At 51.8% G+C, this 24,621-nt stretch overlaps 5 protein-coding genes across 5 annotated transcripts; 4 read left to right on the top strand and 1 right to left on the bottom strand.

The window, feature by feature from the left end:
• Nucleotides 1-883: 883 nt before the first annotated feature.
• On the top strand, nucleotides 884-2,270 carry SEPMUDRAFT_158759 (PAXNEB-domain-containing protein; the record flags this gene model as incomplete). Its single annotated transcript, XM_016907802.1, has 2 exons — nucleotides 884-1,310; nucleotides 1,398-2,270. The coding sequence occupies 2 exons, from the start codon at nucleotides 884-886 to the stop codon at nucleotides 2,108-2,110; spliced, it is 1,140 nt and encodes a 379-aa protein (XP_016757755.1). The 3' UTR covers nucleotides 2,111-2,270.
• A 594-nt stretch (nucleotides 2,271-2,864) lies between these two features.
• SEPMUDRAFT_151586 (uncharacterized protein) lies at nucleotides 2,865-5,557 on the bottom strand. The gene has a single exon (XM_016906907.1). It carries the CDS (start codon nucleotides 5,506-5,508, stop codon nucleotides 3,061-3,063), a length of 2,448 nt encoding a protein of 815 aa, XP_016757754.1. The 5' UTR covers nucleotides 5,509-5,557; the 3' UTR covers nucleotides 2,865-3,060.
• A 563-nt stretch (nucleotides 5,558-6,120) lies between these two features.
• On the top strand, nucleotides 6,121-8,941 carry SEPMUDRAFT_51307 (poly A polymerase C-terminal region-like protein; the record flags this gene model as incomplete). Its single annotated transcript, XM_016909186.1, has 2 exons — nucleotides 6,121-7,597; nucleotides 7,653-8,941. 2 exons carry the CDS (start codon nucleotides 6,121-6,123, stop codon nucleotides 8,939-8,941), a joined length of 2,766 nt encoding a protein of 921 aa, XP_016757753.1.
• Nucleotides 8,942-11,881: 2,940 nt separating this feature from the next.
• On the top strand, nucleotides 11,882-17,934 carry SEPMUDRAFT_166282 (Sec7-domain-containing protein; the record flags this gene model as incomplete). Its single annotated transcript, XM_016908216.1, has 2 exons — nucleotides 11,882-16,609; nucleotides 16,879-17,934. The coding sequence occupies 2 exons, from the start codon at nucleotides 11,882-11,884 to the stop codon at nucleotides 17,767-17,769; spliced, it is 5,619 nt and encodes a 1,872-aa protein (XP_016757752.1). The 3' UTR covers nucleotides 17,770-17,934.
• Nucleotides 17,935-18,146: 212 nt separating this feature from the next.
• SEPMUDRAFT_151582 (DNA/RNA polymerase) lies at nucleotides 18,147-22,816 on the top strand. The gene has a single exon (XM_016906906.1). The coding sequence runs from the start codon at nucleotides 18,234-18,236 to the stop codon at nucleotides 22,584-22,586; it is 4,353 nt and encodes a 1,450-aa protein (XP_016757751.1). The 5' UTR covers nucleotides 18,147-18,233; the 3' UTR covers nucleotides 22,587-22,816.
• The last annotated feature ends 1,805 nt before the right edge of the window (nucleotides 22,817-24,621 follow it).

The following is a 24,621-nucleotide window of genomic DNA, read 5'->3' as shown; positions in this document are numbered from 1 at the left end:
CTTGCATTCATCGTACTTGGGTGTGTACCCAACCAGCGACCAACGATATGTCATCGATGATGAGAATGCTCGCCTCGATGCAAAGATGCTATTATTCCGTGGTATGTATATGTACCGTTCATAGCAGAGACGTGGTTGCGTGGTACTAGGTCTTACAGCATCCGCTGGCGCGAAGCTCGGAATCATCGACGATGCTAATAACGATCTCGGGGACGGCTGATGAAGGCAATGCTAATCATCACAGAAGAAGCTGCTTCAGAAGGAGCGCTGATAAGGACACCAGTCCGAGCTCGAGACATTTCTACAGCATCCAAAGAGTGCGAAGACGCTCACTTCAGCTGATCTTCCAACACGAGTATACCACCCAAGACTTCGGCTAGTACTGCGCTATGCCCCCCTTCAACGCAGTGGTGCTGCTAAAAATACGGAAAAGACTGCCACTTGCTCGCGTTCGTACTATCTCGCGCTCGCTACAGTAGTATATGCCGTCCCAGAAGCTGACTGCTCATCACACGCATTCTCGTCCCGTATCAACAGTGTCCCCACAGGTCCGGAGAAGTGGCAGTCGCGTCGTCCGGATAGCCTGCGAAGTAGATAGATGGATGCGTGGGATCAGGGCCTGAGAATGTCGTGTTCTTTGTCTATAGCGTAAGCATTACATCAAATACGGAATGCTTATGAGAGTGAGGATGGTGGGTAGGTACCTAAGGTAGGTATATATAGAGTCGAGGCGATTGGAAGTGAAAAAGCGAAAGTGGTGGGGTGGGCATATGATTGCCAAGATTGTCCGCCCACACGGACACGGACCGGACTCCCGCCCGCTCAGACTTCGACTCAGCTTCTTCCTGCTTTCTTGGATCAGCCAGCTTCATCGTTCCTCGCCATGGCGTTCAGAAAGCGCAATATTGCTGTAGGCAGGCAGAACGCCACTGCGCCAGGCGACGCTGCTCCCGAGAGCATTCCTGGCGTCCGTCCATCCCCCTTGACCTCTCATCCTGTGACTTCAACAGGCACTCCATCACTAGACAGTCTGCTTGGTGGTCACGCGGGTCTTGCTGTCGGCTCAAGCTTACTAGTAGAAGAGAGCGGCACCACGGACTTTGCAGGCGCTCTGCTGAGGTACTATGCTGCTGAGGGCATATGTCAAGGTCACGTACTGCACGTGGTGGGCATGGGTGAGGGCTGGGTGAGGGAGCTACCAGGTGTGGCAGAAGAAAAGAAGAGTAGCAGGAGTGTCAAGTCGACGGCAGACGAAGAGAAGATGAAGATTGCTTGGAGATATGAAAAGCTTGGGCAAGCAGGAGAAAGAGGTGCGTTGGACACCTTGGCATAAAGTCACGGCGTGGATGTGCCTTAGCCGGTACAGTATGAGGCTTCAACACTGACGGTAAGTATAGTCCTCCCTGTCCGCACTGTCGGCGGAAGCCCAAACAATGTTTCCCAAACAGTGACTCCCTTTTGCCATACCTTTGATCTCACCAAGCGTATCACAATTCCATCAGACGCAAGGGTAAACCATATTCCAGTCACGCCTTCTACAAGCCTCGACTCAATCGTTCAAGCCCTGGCGAGGAGTTTGGCTACTGCACCCCCAAACACTGTCCATAGAATTGTGATCCCGTCTCTCCTCAGCCCAGCACTATACTCGCCACTCGTAGGTCGACCTGAAAGCTTCATTGGCTTTTTCCGATCTCTCAGAACACTCCTCCGACAGCACAGCAACAAGTTGACAGCTATGCTATCACTGCCCTTGGAGCTCTATCCGCGGAACTCTGGTCTTGTGCGCTGGGCAGAGATTCTCAGCGATGGAGTCCTGGAACTCACACCTTTTCCGCATCTGATGGACGCTTCGAACAGCCTTGCAGAGAGCGGTGGTGCTCGCGAGAAGGATGAGCAGCCGCAAGGGCTCGTCAGATTCCACAGGTTGCCGATCAATACAGAGCGCGGAGAGGGTGGAGCTGGGGCTGGGAATAGTCTGGGAGAGGATCTGGCCTTCACTGTCAGCAGACGAAAATTCGTCATCACACCTTTTTCGTTACCGCCCATCGAAGGTGATCAGGAAGCACAGCATGATGCTGGGAAAGTTACTGCCAAGGATATGCAGTTTTGAGCATCACTGCCCAACTAAGCATTTGAACTCCATCCTCGACTGGGATCCACGAGAGATTTTGTCACTTCATACTATGAAAAAGTCTCGTCCCTCTTCACTCGTGAAACTGTCCTTGCTTCACAAGAGGGTTTTCCTACAAGACATCCGAGCAGATGTTCATGGCCAATATTCGACCGAGAAAAGGTACATCGCTTACAGATGCACCTAATAACCACCTTCCACATTCTGGTAAAGAGACATTCCATAATCATCATAACCATCCACGACTCGAAGGTCAGGCAGGTACCTCTCTAGCTCCTGCCAAACTTTCCATCCTTACCTATCTACAATCGGAATGATTTGGTCGACCAGTCTAAATTTATTAATAGACTCTCTATCGAGCTCCCGTCTTCGCAAGAGTCAAACGCTCAAATCAAATCAAATCATATGTTGCGAGACTTCCAAGTCGCCGCCTCTCTCTCTCTCTCTCTCGCGCGCTACAAGGCGGAGTTCCCAAGCTGCGATTTCTTTCGATATATTGGGTTATGATGTGTATGATGCAAAGCGAGATATTGGAAGTGGAATACCTATTCGACGCTAGAGATTATTCAAGCCTCAGGTAGGACAGGACAGGAGGCTTTTTTGTCCTTGTAAATTGATTGGGAAAGCAGGTGAGGTAGTGAGTGTTCTGTAGTAGTATATATATACACGTCAGGTATGTACGTCTGTACTTACATGTAGCATTCATGTTTCGTGACGAAACTTTTGTACTGGAGATAAGCGTAGGGTCTAGGGGTATTTTGTGTTTGAGAAAAAAAAAGATGACTATAGTGGTCTCTGACGACCATCTCAAATGTGCCTTCCATTGTCGAGACAATGTACATCGTACGTATGCTATGCCGTGCAATTCCCAAAACGCCTCACGCCTCGCTAATGATTTCAAAAAAATGCGACGGCTGGTCAGCACGCTCTTATTCAAATCCATCGTCCCTCCTCTCTTTTCGCTCCAAAACCGGACTGGACGGCTGCGCGAGGTCCACACCAGGCGGGTTTAATGGTGGTGCGCCTGTTCCGTCGTATGCGCTAGGTACTGCACCTAGTGGATCGAAAGATGCGGGCATGGGAGGTGTACCACCAATACTGATGCTTCTCCTATGAGCATGAGCATGGCCCAACGTTCCCGCCACGGGGCGCACAGTCGTGCTGAGGCTGCCCTTGCGATGTCCAAGTCCGGAGGCGGGCGTCTGCTGTACGAGTTGCTCGCGCTCTTCCTGCACTGGCTCGGGGTGATCTATCAGATCATCTTCATCAAGATGGTGTGGGCCGCCTCGATTCGCCGACACGGCGTCTTGAAGTGTGTAGAGGTGCTTCGTCATGTTCACGAAACCAGTGGAGGCCTCGATGCCCTCTACTTTGTATAGTCGGAAAGCTTCACCAAGACATCGTTCTGCCTGGGATGCTTTCTCAAGTCGTAGCCAGGCATCGGCAGCCAGCGTATTCCAAAACGCACACTTTCGATGTCGATCAACGTCACTCAGTCCACCAATGGCTACTCGTTCACCCCAACAGGTTGCTATGCGTTCAGTCAGCAACGCATGGCCGACAGAGCCCACCATATGATCGTCCAGTATGCGATTTGCCCATCGAGCAGCATCATCGAGCGCATTACCTCCCCGCATCTTTAATAGCTCTACGCCAAGTACGAGTGTACGCAGAGCATTGTGTGGCGTACCAGCACGCGTCACATAAGAATAGTACGCAGTTTCGAGATATTGATCGATGCCTTCTATCCGGATCTTGTTGCTCGCTCCCGTGGCTAAAAGTAAGCTGACAGCCGCCATCTCGTTGACTCCCGCGTAATGTCGCCATGCCTTGTCGTTCTTGAAATCTTGGCAAAGAATTTCATAAGTGCTATGCGCGAGCTTGAAATCACGCAACATCATGGCATAATCCGCTAACTTCCGCATCACAGCTTCTGGCGCCTCTGGTCGATAGAATCCTTGTACGCTGTCGTAGTTGCTAACTGCGCCGCCCAGAAGAGGACTGGACGAGTTCCGGCCTCCTCCGAAGGCCGTAAAGCGCTTCGACATGGACATGAATCTGCCGCTGAGACCTCGCCGTCGAGATGCCACCTGGTCATTCCAGGTCGCCGAAGCCCTTTCCATGGAAGGTATGATGGACTGGGTAACCATTTCCCGCACAAATGCTCGCAATGCGTTGGCGTCAGACTCGAAAATGTACGGCGTGGGGTCCTCATCATCCTCACTCGACTCTCGCCGGACGATTTCCGCCAACTCCTCTGCTGCTGCAGACCACTCGACTGGCGGTAGCCGCACAGTATCGTCATCTGAAGGAACACACTGCGTACTATGCAGTCTGAGAAGGTGACAATGCAGGCCAAAATGCCTCTTCATCTGGTCGTACAGAGCCATAGATTTCGTGATGTCATCATAATCCTCATCGTGTATTAAGACATAGTATCGTAAGAACTCGTTATGCACCCATTGCGGGAGTCGATGCTCGCCACTGTTTGAGGAATCGTACAAGCTCCGCAGCTCCTCAATTGGCGAAGGTGATCGTGACGAAATGGCTATCACTGAAGCGACAGGGTGCGAGAAGGTTTCGAAAGGTGACATGGGAATGCCAGACAGCAGGCGCCGCAGATATAAAGAGTAGAACGGTGAAGTCGAATGGGCGTCTGGGACGGATGCGGTATCCTTGGCCGTCATGTAGCTGGCTTCAAGTGGACCTGAGTTCTCCTCGTAGAAAGTCAAGTGCCGCTCTACTAGTTCCTCAACCTGGCCAATATCACCTCCAGTACGCAGTCTTGCAGGTTTATACTCTAGCAGAGATGCGCCCCGCCTGCGACTCTGTTGGGAGGGCGCTGAGTCTGTGCTCTTGCGCTCTGTGCTTCGCGGGTTTTCCAAGCCATCTCGAACGCCCACAAATCGCAAGGAGAAGTCGTCCCATATCTTGCTGATGCCAGTGCTGTCTCGTGTGGTGACCTTGCCCTGTATGTGCTCTCCAAAGGGCCGTAGGAGATCTAGCAGCCCTCCAGCAACGCCCTTGTGCCGCACGAGCTCCTCTGTGTCCTGTGAAGCCAGCACCGAGACATGCGGCGCATAAGCCCTCAGGATCAGTTCTCGAGTGTCATTGCTGGCGATCTGTCCGGTCAGCGCCGGCGACGGTGAGCGTACTGAAGAGGTTGCCACAGGAGAGAAGACAGAGGCATTGCCTCTCTCTGCTACCGGCGTCGAGGCGCCGGACTGGCTCGGCGAGCCCGTGGGCAGGGCGGTGGTGGCGGAGAAGATGTTGGACAGCGAGGCGTTGCTGCGGCGATAGGGCAACGAGGAGATGGAGGACAGAGGCGAGTTCCCGAGGCGCCTCTTATGGACCGAAATGCCATCGTCCGGCGGCATCAGTAGTCACGCCGGAGAGAAGGACAGGGCCGCTGACACTGCTGCGCGGGCGTGGGTGATCGATGCAGTGCTTTCTGGCGCATTGAGCTGTCTAACGCATACTCTCGATCCGTTTGGAGTGGTCGGGTTTCCAGGCTGCCGGGGCTTTGTTCTGGAGAAGAAGGAGAACCAAGAGAGTGTGAGAGAGAGTCGTGGCAGCGCTCGCATGCCGGACACCGTAAACGTTAAGAAGGTATTGGTTCCCACCACTTTGTTGTGCCTTCTGGAAGAACTCTACCTCAGGTATCCACTGCTGTTTCTCGCACTCGCAAGATGCGAAACATAGAGCCATACCGCCACTAACGACCTCACGCGTCCGAATTGGCGTTGGTCACTTCACTTCACTTCTGCACCCTCTGGCCGGCCAAGTGAATGCTTCCACTCGCACGACGGACAACGCATTTGGCACGATCACGGCTTGATCTACCGCTTCGCACACTCACCACCCGCCAATGCCAAGTCATATCGTGCATGTCTCCGGCTCTGTCAATCGCAACGACACCTGAAGGCTCTAAGCGAAGGAGGCTGGACAGCAGTGGTCCACTCTCACCCAAACGTCGACTGCTCTCCACCATGTCGCCTCTGGTGGTGGAAGAGATTGATGATGATGTTGCCAACTCATCTTCCAAGAACATCGCATGGGAACCAATCGAGCTCACTCTGAAGACTCTTCTCCTCGACGTGGCGAGATACATTGACGAGACTCCGGCACCTCCAGACGATGCAGATGCCATCAGCCAAGTCACAGTCCCAGACGTGTTAGCGAAGCAGCCTATCGTGCTGCGCTTCACTGGAGGATGGGTGCGCGACAAGTTGCTAGGCAAAAAGAGTCACGACATTGATGTCGCCATCAATAAGATGACTGGTTATCAGTTCGGTCTTCGACTCAAAGAATATCTGGAAATTCCTGGTAACCTTGCGAAGTATGGTCTAGAATCAATTGCTTCCAGCGACAAGCAAAATCAGAAAGCTGGCAAGACCGACAGGTCCAAGTCAGTTGGAGGGCTGCACAAGATCGAAGCCAATCCCGAAAAGTCCAAACATCTCGAGACCACCACCATGCAGATTCTTGGCCTGGACATCGACCTCGTCAATCTTCGGAAGGAAACCTACTCGGACGAGGAGGGACGCATCCCGCAAATCGAGTTCGGGACGCCAGAAGAAGATGCCGAGCGGCGCGATGCGACTGTGAATGCCATGTTCTATAATCTCAACGAGGACATCATCGAAGACTTCACAGGAAAAGGACACGACGACATGAGAGCAAAGATCATCCGGACGCCTCTTGCGCCATATCAGACCTTCAAGGATGATCCACTCCGTGTTCTGCGACTGATTCGCTTCGCTAGCAGACTTGGATATACCATCGAGTCGAGCGCGCTAGAAGCGATGAGCAACGCAGAGATCAAGGACGCACTCCGTGTCAAGATCAGTCGTGAGCGCGTTGGCACAGAGCTGGAAAAGGCACTTCAAGGACCAGATCCTCACGAGGCTTTGCGACTAATCTTCTCCCTCGACCTGTACGAGACCATCTATTCGGATCCGGCCAAGGCTGAAAGCGACCACTACAGACCACAGTGTGAGGAATGGAAAGTGCTTATCGATACTCTACAAGATATCATTGCAAACGGCGACGTCTTGCAGAGCGAGCTTGCGCGTAGCCAAGATGATGGGCATCGTGAAGAAGAAGTGATGGCGTGGCAACTTGCCGCCCTTGTGCCGTATCGAGATGCTCCTCTTCCGGAACCATCTGCACCTGGGAAGAAGGCACCGCCTCCGATATCAGTGCAAGTAGCTAAAGAAGGCATCAAAGCGACTAACAAGATATGCGACGTGATCAACGCTTCTGTCAAGAATCAGTCAGAGATCTCAAACCTGGTAGACGAGCTCTATCAGAAGAAGCGTAGACCGGACAAAATGATCGAAGGTGATGATCCTGCCGCGCGCGATGTTCTGGGAATGGCAATCCGAAGATGGGGCACAACTTGGCGGAGCCAAGTTCTATACTCCTTGCTAGTTGAAGTCGCAAACACCCCAGACCAGGTTGAAGGTAAGCGTAATGTCCATTCTGCTGCTATGGAGTACTTCAGCTGACAAGACTGCAGCCATCGAGCGAAGATATGCGACCTTCGTGCAACATCTGCGCGAGCTCGATGTCACAGAAGCATGTACTTTCAAGACTCTTATGGACGGCAAACAACTCGCCAAAGCCATTGGCACCAAGCCTGGACCATGGATGAAGGATGCTCTCGATGTGATCATGGCGTGGCAGCTTCGAAATCCTGGCTCCACGGACTTAGAACAAGTGATTGAAGAGGTGAAGAACCACCAAGCAAAGGGTGAGCTCACTTCTGACCTGATTCGGCATTTCTTGAAGCTTACCGTTCGTCCTCTTTTCATCAAGGCCAGTCCAGCAACGGTCACTGAACAGGGTCGCCGAGTCACGACTGAGCGATTACCTGCAAAGCCCACAATCAGCTCTACGGACGATAGTGTCACCAAGCCTTGGAAATGTGCAAAGGATGCATATTCATTAGACATCTTAAAATGGGTGGTGCACAGCTTGGACGAAGAAAGTGTAGCTGGAGTCTGGCCCTTGGTGATTCCCCCACTCCTGACACTAGTGGACGACTGGGAAGCCAAGTATAAAACCATTGGCGCCGACTTCATATCTGCACTTCTCGAGGCCACACCTCCTTCTCTCCTTGAAAGAACCGGCCTAGGCGAGGTGTTTGAGCAAGCTCTTACGCCATGCTTAACATACCTACCGACCATCACTGAAGAGGAAGAATCCGTCCCACTCCTCTCATCAGTCTACCCAGCTTTGCTCAGTCTGAGCCGGAAGCGTTTTCCAGTCGTAGAAAGCGATACTGCTATAACCATGCAAACCCCACTCACCCAACCCGACCGTCTTCGGATCAAGTTCCTTGACACCGTCATTCGCAAAGGTATCATTTATGGGTACTCACACTGTGGTTCCACCCACCCAGCCCTTACCACAGTCCTATTCGATCACCTCGCCATGTACCTTCACGAACTCAAGATTGATTGCGTCAAGCATTTGAAATTCATCATCCCCATACTCAGCGAAGCACTTTCCAATCCCACCGGATCAGCTACTGTTGCAATGCTAATTAGCGCCACGAACGCTCTGCGCGCTATCATGCGAAACGCGTGGCCGAGAATGGCAAACTACCGAGGCGAGATCCTCAAGGGGTTATGCATGTGCTGGATCAAGATCGTGGATCTCGAGGGCATGGAGGTATTGAGAGCAAAGTTGCAAGAGAACGTCAAAATGCTAGAAGCGGCGATGGGGGCAGAACCTTTCTTCTTGAAGGAACTTCAGCTTCTCGTGGAAGCGGATGGCAGGCTCAAAGGCTTGTTGTTGCACTAGATGGGACATGCTTTATCCCTCTCTCCTCCGAATACGACGTATCTCCAGCGATCAAGTGTCTACTAGCCCAAGGCGAATGAATATGCGATGTTCAGGGAGACCGCAATAATGATTCCATGCATGCAGATGCTTGAGACTTGCCATGGTATAGAGTCCGGAGACGCAAAATATGGCACTCGAGGCACGCAATGCACAGCCCAGCACTATCTGATTCTATAGGGGCCCATAACGCTTTTCCAACCAGCAGAAGAGAGATATCAAGCGTCCTTACTGACAACGCTTCCTCGCGCCGGATCCTCCCCGCCGTAGTTTACCGGGACGGAAAGAATGTTCCTTCTGATTGTGGAACTAAAAACGCCTTCCATTTATCCTGCCTAACAAACGTTTCGAATGAATCAGAACAATACGAATGGACGGCTCAAGCAAACTCTTATGATTGCTGGACTTTTACCTAGGTATTTATATCATGGTCTATAATCCGAACCCATCTAGAGTTCCAATCCTCTCAACCATGCGATGTCTCCACTACCAAGCTCGCCGGTCGAAAATTGTCTGAACTGTTCTTACGAATTTACTTTATACAACACCTTATACTTCTAATCTCTTCTGAAAGACGCAATGCGTCATTATAGAATCACGCAACCTTCTCATATACCTACCTGCACCATCCGCACGAGCATACCCGATCGCATAGTGCCTCAGGAACCTTGTGGCGCATATCGAAGCAGAAGATAAAGCCCTGTGAGCCCCTCGTCCAACACAAGCTGCCACCGTTCAATTCAAGAACCAGTTGAAGATGCCAGAGACACCAGCAACAGAGTGGTATGAGAAGATGGTAGTACAAGGCACTATGCCTGAGGGAATGGTGTGTTGGGAGGCACCTAGCACCCGTACTCAATTTAGGGGTGCACCGACACAAGTACACTGGGCTCGATGGGGCAGATCCCGTGTGGCTACACACGATATGACCGGATCATCTACAGCCGACATGAACCCCATCAGTGGCATGAAGACTACCTTTCACTTTGGGTAGTGGCAGAGGACACAGTACATTATGTGCTCATTTTGACCCGAGCACAATATACACGTCGACCTACGCCCTTTCAACGACTATACCTCTTGATACACCATGCCATCAGCAGCATCACTTGTCATATACCTGCAAACTATATCTACTAGGGATCAGCGTAGCTACACAAACAGGCTAGCGACGTTGGGTAAGTCTCTCAGTATGATATAATTACCTTCCAGGTTCAGAGACATGTAATTGACATACATTTTTCTCTTCTAGCTGCTACGAAAGATATCATCCTCCAACGCGAACAAATTACGACAAACTACCTTTCTCTGCCTACCTAGCTATGACGGGCCTTTACTGTGGTTTCTAGCTGATATGCAAGATCATCTCTTCGACCACTTTTGTTCATAGGAGGATTGTCGCGCTCTCGGGAGACTTCAACATTGATATTGCAATGCTCTCCTATTGGAGCGGAATGTGCTGCCATGAACAACTCCAATCCTCCTCCGGGCTGCTACCTAGCAGGGACGGCAAAAGCGATGTAAGTTAAGCACTACTCTGCAGGCCTCAAACGTGTCTTCCTTCGCTAATACGCCTACCTAGCGTTTCTTGTCGAGTGGGCAGGCTATACCAAGCATACCAGTAGTATAAGCGTTCTCGGATCGGGGGTGCTCCAAACCAAACAGCAGTCTCAGCACTACCAAGGAGAGGCTACCCGTATAAGCAGGAGGACGAGCGGATGGCAATTATCGTCCTTGCTGGGCTTCGCCCGGCATCGTCGCAAGATGTGCAGTGGCTGGACCACGTACCTATTTCCTTTTTTCTTCTTGGGGCTCTCGTATTGGGCATCCTCGCCGAGGACGTGTTGTGCCAATACGGATACCAAATCAGTGGCATTTTTGTGGCCGTATACAAACGGTATTTCCTCCCTTGCTGCTTGGAATTTATAACATGATAGGTGGTGGAATGGCCTGTATCGATGAGATTTCAAAGTAATTCTTTTTTAAAAAACAAAGAAAAAGGAAAAGACCGATAGACATGCAGCAACACATCATTTGGCCGGCTGTATTATCAAAGCGGCTGCGATGAAATCGCCGATCCAGGAGATGCAAAACATTGTCGCCTTCGCCTGTACAGAACAGCTATCTAGTGGTAGCGAGTCTCTTTGTTATAATCTAATTTCTTTTCCTGTGGTGCTTTTGCTAGACAGAAACCTGCTGGACTACTGTATGTATCTACCTACCTAGGTATATATTCGCTTTACTTCTCTTCTAGGTACGAATGACTAGGCTTCAACTATTGGTAGAGCTCTATACTCGAGTAAATAGGTAGATAGCAATTCACGAAGATTAAACGATTCCAACGCTGTATATGTCGACATCAATTACTCACTAGCCATTCGATCAAGTGGAGCAGCTTTTTTTGGTTGGTGTAAGGATATGCCTTCGGTATAGACCCTCGTCCGTAGACTCTTTAGATCGAATTTGCATGTCTTGATAGGGAGGGATGCCTTAGGTGAGTGGAAGTTCCAAGGGGTTAAAGGATATGGTACTGCCCCTGAATTAGCCTGCTAGAGGCAGAGGTTGAGTGAATTGCAATGTTGGCGGGGAGCTTACAGGAACCAGAGGCGACGGGAGGTGGTGTCGCCACTGTCGCGTGTCGAATGGCCCGGCTTGGCGTTTTGGGTTTGGTACGGTCGATCCTCCATGGCGCTTCTACAAGGGTCTTGTCCGTGCTGTAGGTATTGAACAGCTAGACCACAAGATCAACATCGCATACCGACCGCATACCATACCACACCACTTTCCCACTTCCACTTCTACTTCCCTTCTCCTGCCATTTCCAAACCATCGGCCTGCGCTGAAATATACATGGCCGTATAAGAACATCCACATCCACATTCCCCCCCTCGTGGACCCGGTATGGCATCCATACCAGTAGCCATCGACCCAGTGTCGCTGGTGGTGACCGAGTGCATCACCGTGACTTCTGCTATGCGAAAGCATGCTCGCTGGGCCCACTCGAGCATCTCCTCCATCCTCGGATCCTCGCCTTCCAGCCACACGCGAACCACATCCTCCGACCTCTCCTCGCAGCGATCGAATCGCGAACGAGAACGAACGAGGGCCAGCAGCAAGATCGACCTCATAGAACCATACTTCAGCGATTACAACAGCGCGAGCGGCACTCGTGCCAGTGAGGAGGCGTCACGATGGGGTCTGCGAGGCAAGAAAGGCCAGTCCATGCAGGACAATCCGCTGATGAGTGCTTTCGCGAAGCTGCGCTCCGAATTGAAGGGCGTCAAGGACATTCAGACGATACCTACTCCCGATTTGCTCCACCCTTTCCTGCAGGTCATCCGGTCGAGCAGTACCACAGCGCCAATCACGAGCTTGGCTTTGATTGCCATCACCAAGATGCTGGCGTACAGAGTCGTCCACGAGGAGTGCCCTAAGTTTGCGCATGGGATGCAGTTGCTGGCGAGTTCTGTCACCCATTGCAGGTTCGAGGGCGACAATTCTCCGTCAGATGAGGTCGTTTTCCTGCGCATCCTAAAACTTATGGAGGATATGATATGCGGGGCTTCAGGAAATGTGCTGGGGGATCAGTCAGTGTGCGAGATGATGGAGTGTGCTCTCTCGATATGCTGTCACTTGAGAATGTCAGAAGTGCTGAGGAGAAGTGCCGAAATCAGCATGGTCACAATGTGCCAGACTATCTTCGGCAGGTTAAAAACGCTGGAAGCCGAATTCGAGGGAGACGAGGTGGGCGACATGGAGCAGGAACTGGGCTCAGAGGAGATGGAAGCTGCGAAGATTGACTCGAATGGAGACATGGGGCCAGATAACATGAAGCAAATGCGGTCAAGCTTGACTCTTGATGTGCCAGCGACGAATACAGAAGCCAGACCTAGTACAGACATGAACGCCAGTCAGATGGATCTTAGCTCGAGGAGTGGCGAAGAAGACGAGGAAGACGTGGACGTGAAGCCATATGGACTTCCGAGCATACGAGAGCTGTTCAGAGTATTGGCCGATCTGCTGGACCCTCATGACCGACAACGGACTGACACGTTACGAGTGATGGCATTGAGAATAGTCAACGTGGCTTTGGAGGTCGCTGGTCCGAGCATCGCAAATCACCCTTCTCTGGCCAACCTGGCAAAAGACACGCTGTGCAGGAACCTTTTCCAGCTGGTAAGGAGTGAAAATATTGCTATTTTACATGAATCGTTGCGAGTCGCCGGAACGCTTCTTGCGACATGCCGAAGTGTGCTCAAATTGCAGCAAGAGCTGTTCTTGAGCTATGTCGTGGCTTGCTTACATCCTCGAGTGCCAATACCAGACGAGCCCAACGTCGACCCGTCGCTGTACCAAGGGGTGCCACAAGCACCGACATTAGCACGACCGCAGCCTTCAACACCAGGTTCCAATGGTCCTCCAGCGAGTGGTCGATCAACCCCTGTCCCCGTTCGAGATCGACAAAAGTTAGGCATGGAGGGTGGATCGAGGAAGCCAGATGCGCGAGAAGCAATGGTAGAGAGCGTGGGCGGACTTGTGCGTATGCCGAGCTTCATGACCGAGCTTTTCGTCAACTATGACTGTGAGACGGATCGGAGTGATCTATGCACCGATATGGTCGGCCTCCTGTCAAGGAACGCGTTCCCAGATTCTGCAACATGGAGTACCACGAACGTGCCGCCATTGTGCCTTGACTCTCTCCTTGGCTTTGTTCAATTTATAGCCGAACGAATAAGCGACGAGCCCGTCACGACTGGTCTGCCCGAAGTGGAGAAGCTACGTGAACAACGGCGAAAGAAGAAGGTTATCATCCGCGGTGCTACCAAGTTCAACGAGAGCCCCAAAGGCGGCATTGCTTTCCTAGCCGCGCAGGGCATCATTGCAGATCCGAATGATCCCCACTCTGTGACCAGTTTCTTGAAAGGCACCACGCGTATTGACAAGAAAGTCCTGGGAGAATTCATCTCGAAGAAGTCGAACGAAGCTATTCTCGACGCTTTCATGGACCTGTTCGACTTTGGCGACCTCCGAGTTGACGAAGCACTTCGCCAACTGCTCAATTCTTTCCGTCTTCCGGGCGAATCCGCACTCATTGAAAGAATTGTGACCGTTTTCTGTGAGAAATATATGAGAGCTGTTCGCCCCGAACAGATTATTGACGTCGACTCTGCCTTCGTCTTGACCTATGCCATCATCATGTTGAACACAGACCAGTACAACCCGAATGTGAAGTCAGCCAATCGGATGAAATTTGAAGACTTCCAGAAAAACCTCCGTGGCGTTAACGGAGGCAAGAACTTTGACGAAGAGTTCCTGCAAGAGATCTACGAAGCGATCAAGGCTCGTGAAATTGTACTGCCAGAGGAGCACGATAATAAGCACGCATTCGAACATGCCTGGAAAGAGTTGTTGATGAAGGTCAACACTGCCGAGAACTTGGTCATCTGCGAGACGAATATCTACGATGCAGACATGTTCGCAGCCACATGGAAACCTATCATCGCGACACTCAACTACGTTTTTGTTTCGGCTACTGAGGATGCTGTCTTTCAGAGAGTGATCGCAGGATACAACCAATGTGCACAAATTGCAGCGAGATATGGCGTTTCCGAATGCCTGGACTATATCATCCTCAGTCTGGCCAAAATCAGCACTCTTGCAACTGAAACACCGCCAAGCACGAGTCTGAATACCGAAGTGCAAGCCAGTGGGAAGAGCATCATGGTCAGCAAGTTTGCAGTAGACTTTGGCCGAGATAACAAAGCTGAGCTCGCGACGATTGTCCTGTTCCGCATCATCAATGGACACGAGGGTGCTATTCGAGATGGCTGGACACAGATTGTACGAATCATCGTCAATCTCTTTGTGAACTCGTTAGTGCCGACAAGCTTTACGAGCATATCGCGAGACTTAGATCTTCCGCCCATACCGCTGCAATCGCCCGCGCAAGTCATTGAGCGTAACGACAAGAGAAATGACGTCGGTCTGTTCAGCGCCTTTACGAGCTATGTCAGCAGTGTCATGAATGACGAGCCTCCGGAGCCAAATGATCAGGAAATCGAAGCGACGCTGACCTCTGTGGACTGTATCAATGCCTGTCGTTTCGAGGAGATACTCGGCAACGTCAGTGAGCTGCCGGTCAGTACCTTGAAGAGCTTGACTATGTCCCTTCTGTCGCATTTGCCAGAGCAGGATTCACCAAGAGTCATCGCTGTAAAGCCTGAGCTACCTGCCCCCACTCCATTGCGAGGCACGGGAAGCAAAGTTCGTGATGAACCTCCAATGTACAATCCTGCCGTTGTCTATGTCTTGGAGCTTGCAACGATATTGGCCTTGCGAGACGAAGAGACTATCACAACTCTGGGACCTGATGTCGCCGAAGCCCTCACGAGTGTTACGCGAGATGCGGATCGACTGCACCCTGTTGCGCTGAGCCGAACGGTGTTCTATCTGCTCAGTCTGCTCCGAGCCAGCAACGATCATGGCTACATCCGCGCGCCAGTGGTGCTCCATGCAATCTCTTCTTTCCCCCAGCACTTACTGAAGCAATGTGCTCTGCCGATATTGAAGGGCATATACGGCTGTATTTCCGGGCCCCAAACAGAACTACGAAACGAGATGGCAGCCAGTCCAGACTTTTGGAACATCGTTCACAATCTCCATCATGAAGTAGAGGCAGCAGGATTGGTCTTCCAAATCGTTGAAAGTGTCGTAGACGGGCCCAATGCTGCCATCACGCCAGACAATTATGAAGCCTGTGTAGCATTACTCAATGCGTTTGCCACCAGTGGCAGCATTGGCGCACGAGCCGAGCAAGCCGCTCGGGGAGAGAAGTACCCACAATCTGGTCGTAAAGGACAGAAGCAACCTCCTCGTAAGACAGACAGTACAGAGGATGAAGGCACTCCTGAGAAGAAGAAAGTGAAGAAGCTCGAAGTTGTGGTTCGTGGCAATCGTGCCATTACACTCGTCTCTCACCTCGCAGGACGAGTACCTCACCTCATCAAACAGAGCCAACTCGAAACAGAGGAGGCCTGGAAGGCGTATTGGTCGCCCGTCTTCCGCTGCTTGGCAACACAATCCACCAACCCATGCCGCGAGATCCGTCAACTCTCACTGTCGAGTCTACAACGTTGTTTGCTGTCGCCAGAGCTCGCATCGCCAGATCACACGGAATGGACCAACATCTTCTCCGAGGTGCTCTTTCCGCTCATCCAACAGCTACTTAAGCCTGAAGTCTATCAGACCGACCCTGTCGGCATGGGCGAGACGAGAGTACAAGCCGCACAGCTGCTATGTAAGATTTTCTTACATTACTTGGTGTTGCTTTCTGAATGGCCTGGTGTGGGAGAACTCTGGTCTGGTATACTCGAGGTCATGGAACGTCTGATGGGTAGCGGGCAGAGAGATGGTGGAATACTGGAGGAGGCTGTACCTGAGTCGTTGAAAAACATTCTGCTTGTCATGGGCAGCGGAGGCTATATGGTTCCGCCACCAGCCGAGGGCGATGATGAGCGTAGTGAGCTGCAACGAAAGCTGTGGCAGGAGACGGAAGTAAATCTAGAGCGGTTCTTGCCGGAGCTCATGAAAGAGGTGTTCCCGGAGAGTGTCAACCGACAAACGAAGCAAGTCGCACCAGCCGAGGCTGGGGAGAAAGAGACGGATGGCGAAGGGGATAATGCGGCCGCTGGGGGCGTGCCAGCTGTAGATGACAGCGAGAAAGCGGAGGCATCAACCAGTGCTTCATAGTAGTAGCGAAAGTTCTGTATAAATACTGTAGACTCTTGACCCGAATTCTCCCGAGATATCTCCGTCGCCCACCTCGGCATTGCACTTCACTCCATTGCCACCCATTTACCCTTTGCAATTCGAAAAACATCCACGCATTTAGAATACAGAAGACACTTACTATTTCAACATCTCGATTGCTAAGGTCTCAAGAAATTCTGCCAACCATGACAGCAGCAGCAGCAAGAACATCCTCCAAACTTCGAGTCCTCTGTCTCCACGGCTACACCTCCAACTCCCAAGTCCACGCACACCAGCTCCGCCGCCTCACATCAGCTCTCTCATCCGATTATGAGTTTCTCTTCCCTGACGGACCACACAAAGTCGACCTCAGCTCCTCCTCCCCTACCTCCGCAATGGACATGTCAAAGCCCGCAAATCAAGTCTGGCACGAACTCGTGCAGGGTCTGAGTCCGCGTAGTGCGGAAATCGGGCATCGTGCGTGGTGGTTTGCGCGAGACCCTGAGTGGAAAACGAAACGTCAGGGAAGGTTTGAGGGGTTAGAGGAGACGTTTGAGTATTTGGGTAGGTGGTTAAGAGAGCATGGGGGGCCTGTGGATGCGGTTTGGGGGTTTAGTCAAGGAGGGTGTTTGGCGGGGATGGTGGTGGCTTTGTTGCAGAATTCGCAGAGAGGGCATGTTTTGAGGAGGAAATTGGGGGTGGATGATGATGGTAGTGATGATGGAAGTACGGAGGTCAAGGCTGGAGTGGTTTTTGCGGGGTTTCGAGCGAGGTTTGAGGTGTATGATGATGTTTATGAACCGTATGGGATTGAAACGCCTGTCTTGCATGTCATGGGGAATCAGGATCCGTTGGTGGATAGTGAGAGGGGTGAGGCGCTCATGAGGGTTTGTAAGCGAGAAGAGGTTTTGAGGTTTGAGGGAGGGCATGATATTCCGAAAGGGGAGAGGGAGGTAGAGAGGATTGTGGCCTTTATGAGGAGATATGTTGATGCAGGTCGAGGGAGAGAGAAGAGTGGGAAGGAGCAGGCGAGTATGTAGGTAGTGTTGTTGGAGGAGGCGGCATTGATCGAGTGACCCATGTCAGGGTAAGCATACGATTAGAATTGGGCATGAAGCCACAGTAGGAACATGTAGGTAGAAACGCCGTAGTCGTCTGTGAAATATATTAGACTCAAATCGACAGGTACATGTAGTGGAAGGTCTCGAGTCCTACATGTACCTCCTTACTCATGTCCTTATGGATGTGTGAACGTCGCGACTCGCACTCCGCAAGCACGGAGAAACTGACGCTATCCGTCCCGTCACGTCCCGCGCCGTCCCGTCCCGTCACCTCTCGGCTCGACCAGGGCGTGCAGACATCAAAAGATTATTCTCCTACTCGAGTCTCGCGCGCTTCCCATCGTTCAATCATCCATCCCGGATCATCTCTTTCCACCTGCATCTGGGGCTCGCCGCGAGACAGCACTCCATCGACGGATGCAGGACGAATCTCCATCTCGAAGATGCTCGCACGATCCGCAGCACGACGACAGCATCATCGGCACACGACTCGACTCCTCGCCGCCGCCTCCTTTGCCCAGCTCACTCTCCCATGGCTGGCGCCCGCCCAACTACGATGGACCGCCACCCGAGCAGCGACAATAGCACGTGGCAGTAACACGAGAGTCGACACACACACATCTTTGCTGCCGCGGCCGCGACACGAGACTCGCAGCAGAGCACCTTCGCCACTTCGACCGCAACTTCGATGTCTCGCCACGGCAGCCGACGCGCACACAGCCCCGTCGGCTTCGACCTTGAACTCAGCGCTAGGTGGCCCCGCTGCCGATGACTATATTCCCTTTGACTTCTCCAGCTATGGGAAGCCGGCAGCAGGGCCGTTTGGACTTGGCGGTGCTCCTGATCCCATCATTCTCTCCGCTGCCTCTCAAACCCCCGACAAGATTCTCACGAGAAGTGGAAATATTCTCCGAGCATCGGCAAGAGATCTCCTGGCCCACCTGCACACCAGTATGTCCGTTGGGCGGTGGGACCGTGCTGCATCTGTTGTGCAACGCCTAGTGCGGGAATGCGGTCCTCATTCAGAAGAAGCTATGCATGCACACTCCTTGTATCTACACAAATTGCTGTTGGATCTCATGCTACACGGTCGAGATTCGCCGCAGACGGCTGTAGTGCTCAAGGAGATGCAAAGGTGGTTCGAGGTCGAGGTGCGCAACAAGGGGGTGCAGCCCGATTCGAGCATGCTCGTGACCATGATGCGCGCCTCAATCAGAGGACTAGCAGGTTCGAGACGGGATCGTTCGATACGGCGATATGCCGATCTTTCCCAGCAGCTAGGCGACGATGTGCTGGAAGATGTGCTGTTATCGGAAGATTACGACGACAACGAGTTTGCGGTACTTGGACGCGCAACCCAGGAATTTTACGAAGACGAGTCTGTGCAACAGGAAGAGACAGTAGATACACCATCCGCTGATCCGAGCGGGTCTGGACAAGCGCACTTGAGAGATGATACCATTGATCTTTCGACGGTGCCCGAAGTGCGCGCGACTGAGCAGAAGGGCACTGGCTTGGAGGGCATCAAACGGGCGATGGGTGTGTTTACTCAAGCCGAGACTCTACCCGCGGATGCTCCTGCAGCATCACGACGAGAGCAGGCGTATGCCCTGCAACGCAGAATGGAAGACACTGCAGTGGACATAGCTGTTGCAAGGTGGCAGAAGGCGGACGAGGACCTTCGCAAGATAGGCATCCACACATCCATGCAAAGCAAGCCAATAGCTGGGCTAATGTGGCAATGGTATTCAAAGTTGCTTCCGCTGCTCGAGGAGGAACTGGAAGAGGTGAAAAAAGCTTATATTCGCGATAAGGGCGATGATTGTCTCGTATATGGACCATATCTGGAACTGCTTCCGGTCAAGAAGGTCGCTGCGAACACCATTCTCCATGTTATGACAAGAATGGCAGGTGACAAAAACACCATCACGGAGCAGTTCGAGAGTGAAACCAAACTAGGTACTCTTGCAATCAATCTCTCTAAAGCACTTGAGTCCGAATGGCTCGCTACTGTTGCTGGCAAAGGCGGCAAGTCTGCAAGTAAAAAACCTCATAGCACAGCAAACCTCCGCAGACGAGCGATCCGAGCACTCGAGAAGGGCATAGAGAAATCGAGGCCTGGGAAGTCGAAAAGAAAAAAAGAAATACAAGCAGCACTGGCCCAGGTGGAATGGCCGGTTTCGGTGAAAGTGAAATTGGGGGCTATGCTGGTTTCTAAGCTCATGGAGACTGCTCAATTGCCAGTAACACGAGAGCATCCACGGACCAAGGAACAAGTCACTCAAATGCAGCCAGCTTTCATGCATCGCATGAAGTACTATCACGGCAAAAGGGTCGGAGTTTTCATGCCAAATCCTGCACTGATACAGAAGATCAAGAGCGAGCCAGTGGGAAGTCTGCTGGCAAAGCGGATGCCCATGGTGGTACCGCCCCTACCATGGACGGGATGGGCAAAAGGTGGATATCTGCATTACTCTAATCCAATCCTGCGTCTAGCAGCAGGGGACAAATCTGGTAAGGATTATTTCATGGCAGCGGACGAGAAGCAGGATCTCAGTACACTATACAAAGGCTTGACGGCGCTCAGCAAGGTGCCCTGGAAGATACATCGGGGCGTTTTCAATGTCCAGCTAGAAGCCTGGAATTCTGGAGAAGAAATCGCTAACTTCGCACCGCTCAATCCTGAGCTGCCCGTGCCTCCTGAGCCAGACTCATCCGCAGACCCGGTACAACGATTGCAGTGGCAACAAAAGTGTCGTGATATTGCCAACAGCCGCTCTGGAAACCACTCGAAGCGTTGCTTCCAGAACTTCCAGCTCGAAATCGCTCGGACTATGCTCAACGAGACACTCTACTTCCCTCATAACATGGACTTCAGGGGGCGAGCGTATCCAATTCCCCCTTATCTCAACCACATGGGCGCCGACAATGTTAGAGGACTTCTCGTATTTGGGGAAGGCAAAGAGCTCGGTGAAAGTGGCTTGCGATGGCTCAAGATCCACATGGCCACGGTAGCCGGGTACGACAAAGCGAGTATGGAGGAACGTATTGAATTCACGATGCAGCACTTGGATGATATCTACGATTCTGCGAAGAACCCACTGAGCGGACGACGGTGGTGGTTGCAGGCAGAGGATGCTTGGCAGACTTTGGCGGCTTGTTTCGAGCTGGTAGCGGCGCTAGACTCGCCCGACCCTACTAAATACATCTCGCATCTTCCAGTGCAGCAAGACGGCACATGCAACGGCCTTCAGCATTACGCTGCACTTGGAGGTGATAAAGCTGGCGCAGCACAAGTCAACCTCGAGCCCAGCGATCGTCCAGCAGATGTCTACACTGCCGTAGCCGAAGCTGTGAAAGCTAAAATAGCAAAAGATGCGCAGGACGGCAATCCCGTCGCGCAAAAGCTGGACGGGCGCATCACTCGAAAGTGCGTCAAGCAGCCAGTGATGACCAATGTGTATGGTGTCACATTCTGGGGTGCGCGTGTGCAGGTTAGAAGACAGCTGGAAGCTATATTTACGGAGTCCAGACATGATGATCCCGTTAACCTTGGGTTAATGTCGCACTACGTCACACAGAAAATCTTCGAATCTTTGGGACAAATGTTCACTGGAGCACAAAAAATCCAGGATTGGCTTGGACAGTGCGCTGATCGAGTAGCTACATGCCTTACTCCAGAACAGGTCGAGGAGCTGAAAGACGAGAAGAAAATGTTGAAAAGGGCGAAAAAGTCGAGGAGCAAGAACACTGATGATTTCGAGGACGAGGAAGCTGTTGCCATCGCCAGAAGAGTCGACAGAAAGGAAAGATATGCCGCCTCGAAGCCGTTGTTCAAGACCACGGTAGTGTGGACCACTCCACTACGACTCCCCGTGGTACAGCCCTACCGAGCTTCCAAGTCCAAGATTGTTTCCACCTCTATGCAGGACATTTCGATCCGAGACCCTCAGGTCTGGGATCCTGTGAGCCGACGCAAACAACTTCAGGCATTTCCCCCCAACTTCATCCACTCACTGGACGCGACACATATGCTGCTCAGTGCGTTGAAGTGCACAGAGAATGGCATGACATTTGCAAGTATTCATGACTCTTTCTGGACACATGCCTGCGACGTCAACCGAATGAGCGAGGTCTTGCGTGACGCGTTTGTAGCTATGCACAGCGAGGACATTATTGGACGTCTGCGTGAAGAGTTCAATACGAGATACAGGGGACACATGTACCTGGCTACCGTAGATGCCGACAGCGCGGTCGGACAACGCATCGAACAGTATCGAATGGAGGCGAAGACGAAGGCGAAGAAGGCAAAAGTAGAGTCGATGCCAAGTGAACTGGCCCGTGAGGCAGAACGCGCACGACTGATGCAAAGCGAAGATGCAGCAGAGAGAGCTCAAGGCCAGGCTATGGTGACTCCTGCTAGTATTCTGGCCTCCGAGACCGATACAACTTGCTTTGCACCTGCAACACAGTTTGCAGGCGCTACGCTTGGTGAAATGCCTCTGAACCCTGCACGAGTAGAAGATGACGAAGCTATTGCCGTTGACGCGCCCGATGATGAGGCCGATATGGAGGAAGCAGGCGAGAGCGCTGACGCTCCCGTTGAAGATGTTGAGCCTGGCATGACGGCTTCCGAGTCCAGTAAAACGTCCCAAGGCCCCGAGCAAGGAAACAAGAAGAAGACCAAATCGAAGAAGAAATTACAAGTCTGGATCCCTCTCACGTTCCCCGAGGTACCCGAGAAGGGAGACTTTGATGTCAGACGGTTGCGGGAGAGCCGATACTTTTTCCATTAATGGAAGGAGGAAAAAAATAGAATCTGCCAGTTTGAGCGTTGTACATATACTGTTGCATGAATGAAGCATTTGTGCGGTCTGGGAATGCTGCGCAGCGGAGGGCGTTGTTAAAACTAGAGAGAGCGAGTTGAAAAAAGAGATGCGGCGTTTCAATGCGCCAGTATGGCGAAGAAGACCGGGCCGTGGGGGCGAATTGCCCTTGTATGATATGTTGATACCTTTATACCAACACCACAACTACCTGTACCTTAGCTTACTTTACTGCTACGATAGCATCGGTAGAATCACTAGCTGATCCTCCTCGTTCTTGTCTCTGTCCTCTGTTTTATGTATATGTACAATTGTACGCCGGGCTAGGAGATACTTGGAAGGCTGCGATAGAGCAGGAGAATCGGAATCGACGGGGTTTCTCGTTGCGATATCGTATTCATTAACTTACTGTACCTACCTAGGTATGTATCTTAGGTATGTATCTACCTTGAGGTATGTTTATTAGGCAACCTACCTTACCTGTTTGTTCGAAACACTCCGGTTCTACTTCTGTAGCGATATCGCGATTGTGTTGTTTCTACTTGAGCTTTCAGCTGTCTGTCTGTCTGTCTGTATACCGGTCACTGGTTTGTCTGTTTTCATTTGCTTCCTCGATACATATAGGTACCTAGCTAGGTAGGTAGGATTTTAAGGTTTTAAGTACTATCTACCTGATCTACGACACCAACGAGACTACGAACATTAGGAAAAAGGCGCTTATCGGGGGAACAAGATCAAAAAGTCGCTCGCGTGCGATTTATATTACCTCCTAGTATAATGTATTGGTATACTGTAGTAGCTTGTACCCTAGTAAGGCAGGCTAGCCTATTTTGCCTTGCCCTAGGTATCGTTTAGTTCCACTTCACTAGATCCAATCAAAGAACGACCTTTTCTTCATATATATAACTTTTTCTCGCTTGTTAGATTTTGATTACGATAGAGTGCATATATACCTAGTCTGGGGAAAACGTGATGAGTCTCCCCATGGATATATGTACATAATCCGTATTTTCGTATGTAAGCTTTAGAGTTACTTGACCCTGCCTGTTTTGAAACCATAGCGGTTTTTTGGATAGAGGGGAGTGGGGGGGAGCGGGACGGGGGGGGGTTGTGTTTTTCTTTCGCTGTGTGATCCGAGAGCGCGGTATGCGATCGTCGCTTGTGGGCACAGGCTTGATCCCTTCCACTTCATGTATACATGACTACATGTACCTATTCAACGGTCAAGGGACAAGGGACCTCTCACCTCCACTGTCCAGTCCCAGCTGAGTGGACGGCAGAACTGGATCGGGGGGTTTGTTTTATGGAAATCAGACTTTCCCGCATTCCGGGAAGAGAGAGGTACTTTTGCCCTTGTGCATGGTTGAGCGATTTGGTGTTTATGCAGTAATGCAGGTGATGGGAGATGGTGGACGTTTTGTGTTTTCACTACAGTATTATTGTACTTCTACCCGTGAGAATGCTGATGGTCTGTTTCTGCTTCTACTGCTGTGGTAGGCTCCGGTAGACGCTGCGCTATACTAGTAGGTGTTGGTGGTGGTGGTGGTGGTGGTGAAGGTCGGAGACATGGTAGTGATGTACTGTCGAGAGGTGCGCGAGTGGAAACGGAAGGCAAGGTGAGGCGAGGCGAGGCGAGACGGGGCGAGTCAGTCGAGTTGTGGAGAGAGAGGAGAGAGACAGAAAGATGATGACAGAGAGAGAGAGAGAGAGAAAGAGAGAGAGAGAGAGAGAAAGAGAAAGAGGAAAGACGGGATAGCGGGAGAAACTAGTAGGGTCGTTACCGAAGAGAAGGGACGTCTGTGCGCCCGAGAGGCTAAAGTTTGGCGCTGCTGCCAATTCCATTCTTTCGTCCGCCGTCCGGAGACCAGACCCACGAGCTGGATCCTCCCGTCCCGTCAAACCGTTATCACATAATCACAGTGGAGACACAACTGCGCGACCCGCCCGTCTGGTCCGCTGATTCCTTCTCGTCCACTGGGCCCAAATCCACCCACTTGGCTCACTC

Source organism: Sphaerulina musiva, assembly GCF_000320565.1.
Source record: "Sphaerulina musiva SO2202 unplaced genomic scaffold SEPMUscaffold_10, whole genome shotgun sequence".
Lineage (NCBI taxonomy): Eukaryota > Fungi > Ascomycota > Dothideomycetes > Mycosphaerellales > Mycosphaerellaceae > Sphaerulina > Sphaerulina musiva.
Note: the sequence above shows the minus strand (reverse complement) of the source record. Positions and strands in the feature narration are given on the sequence as shown.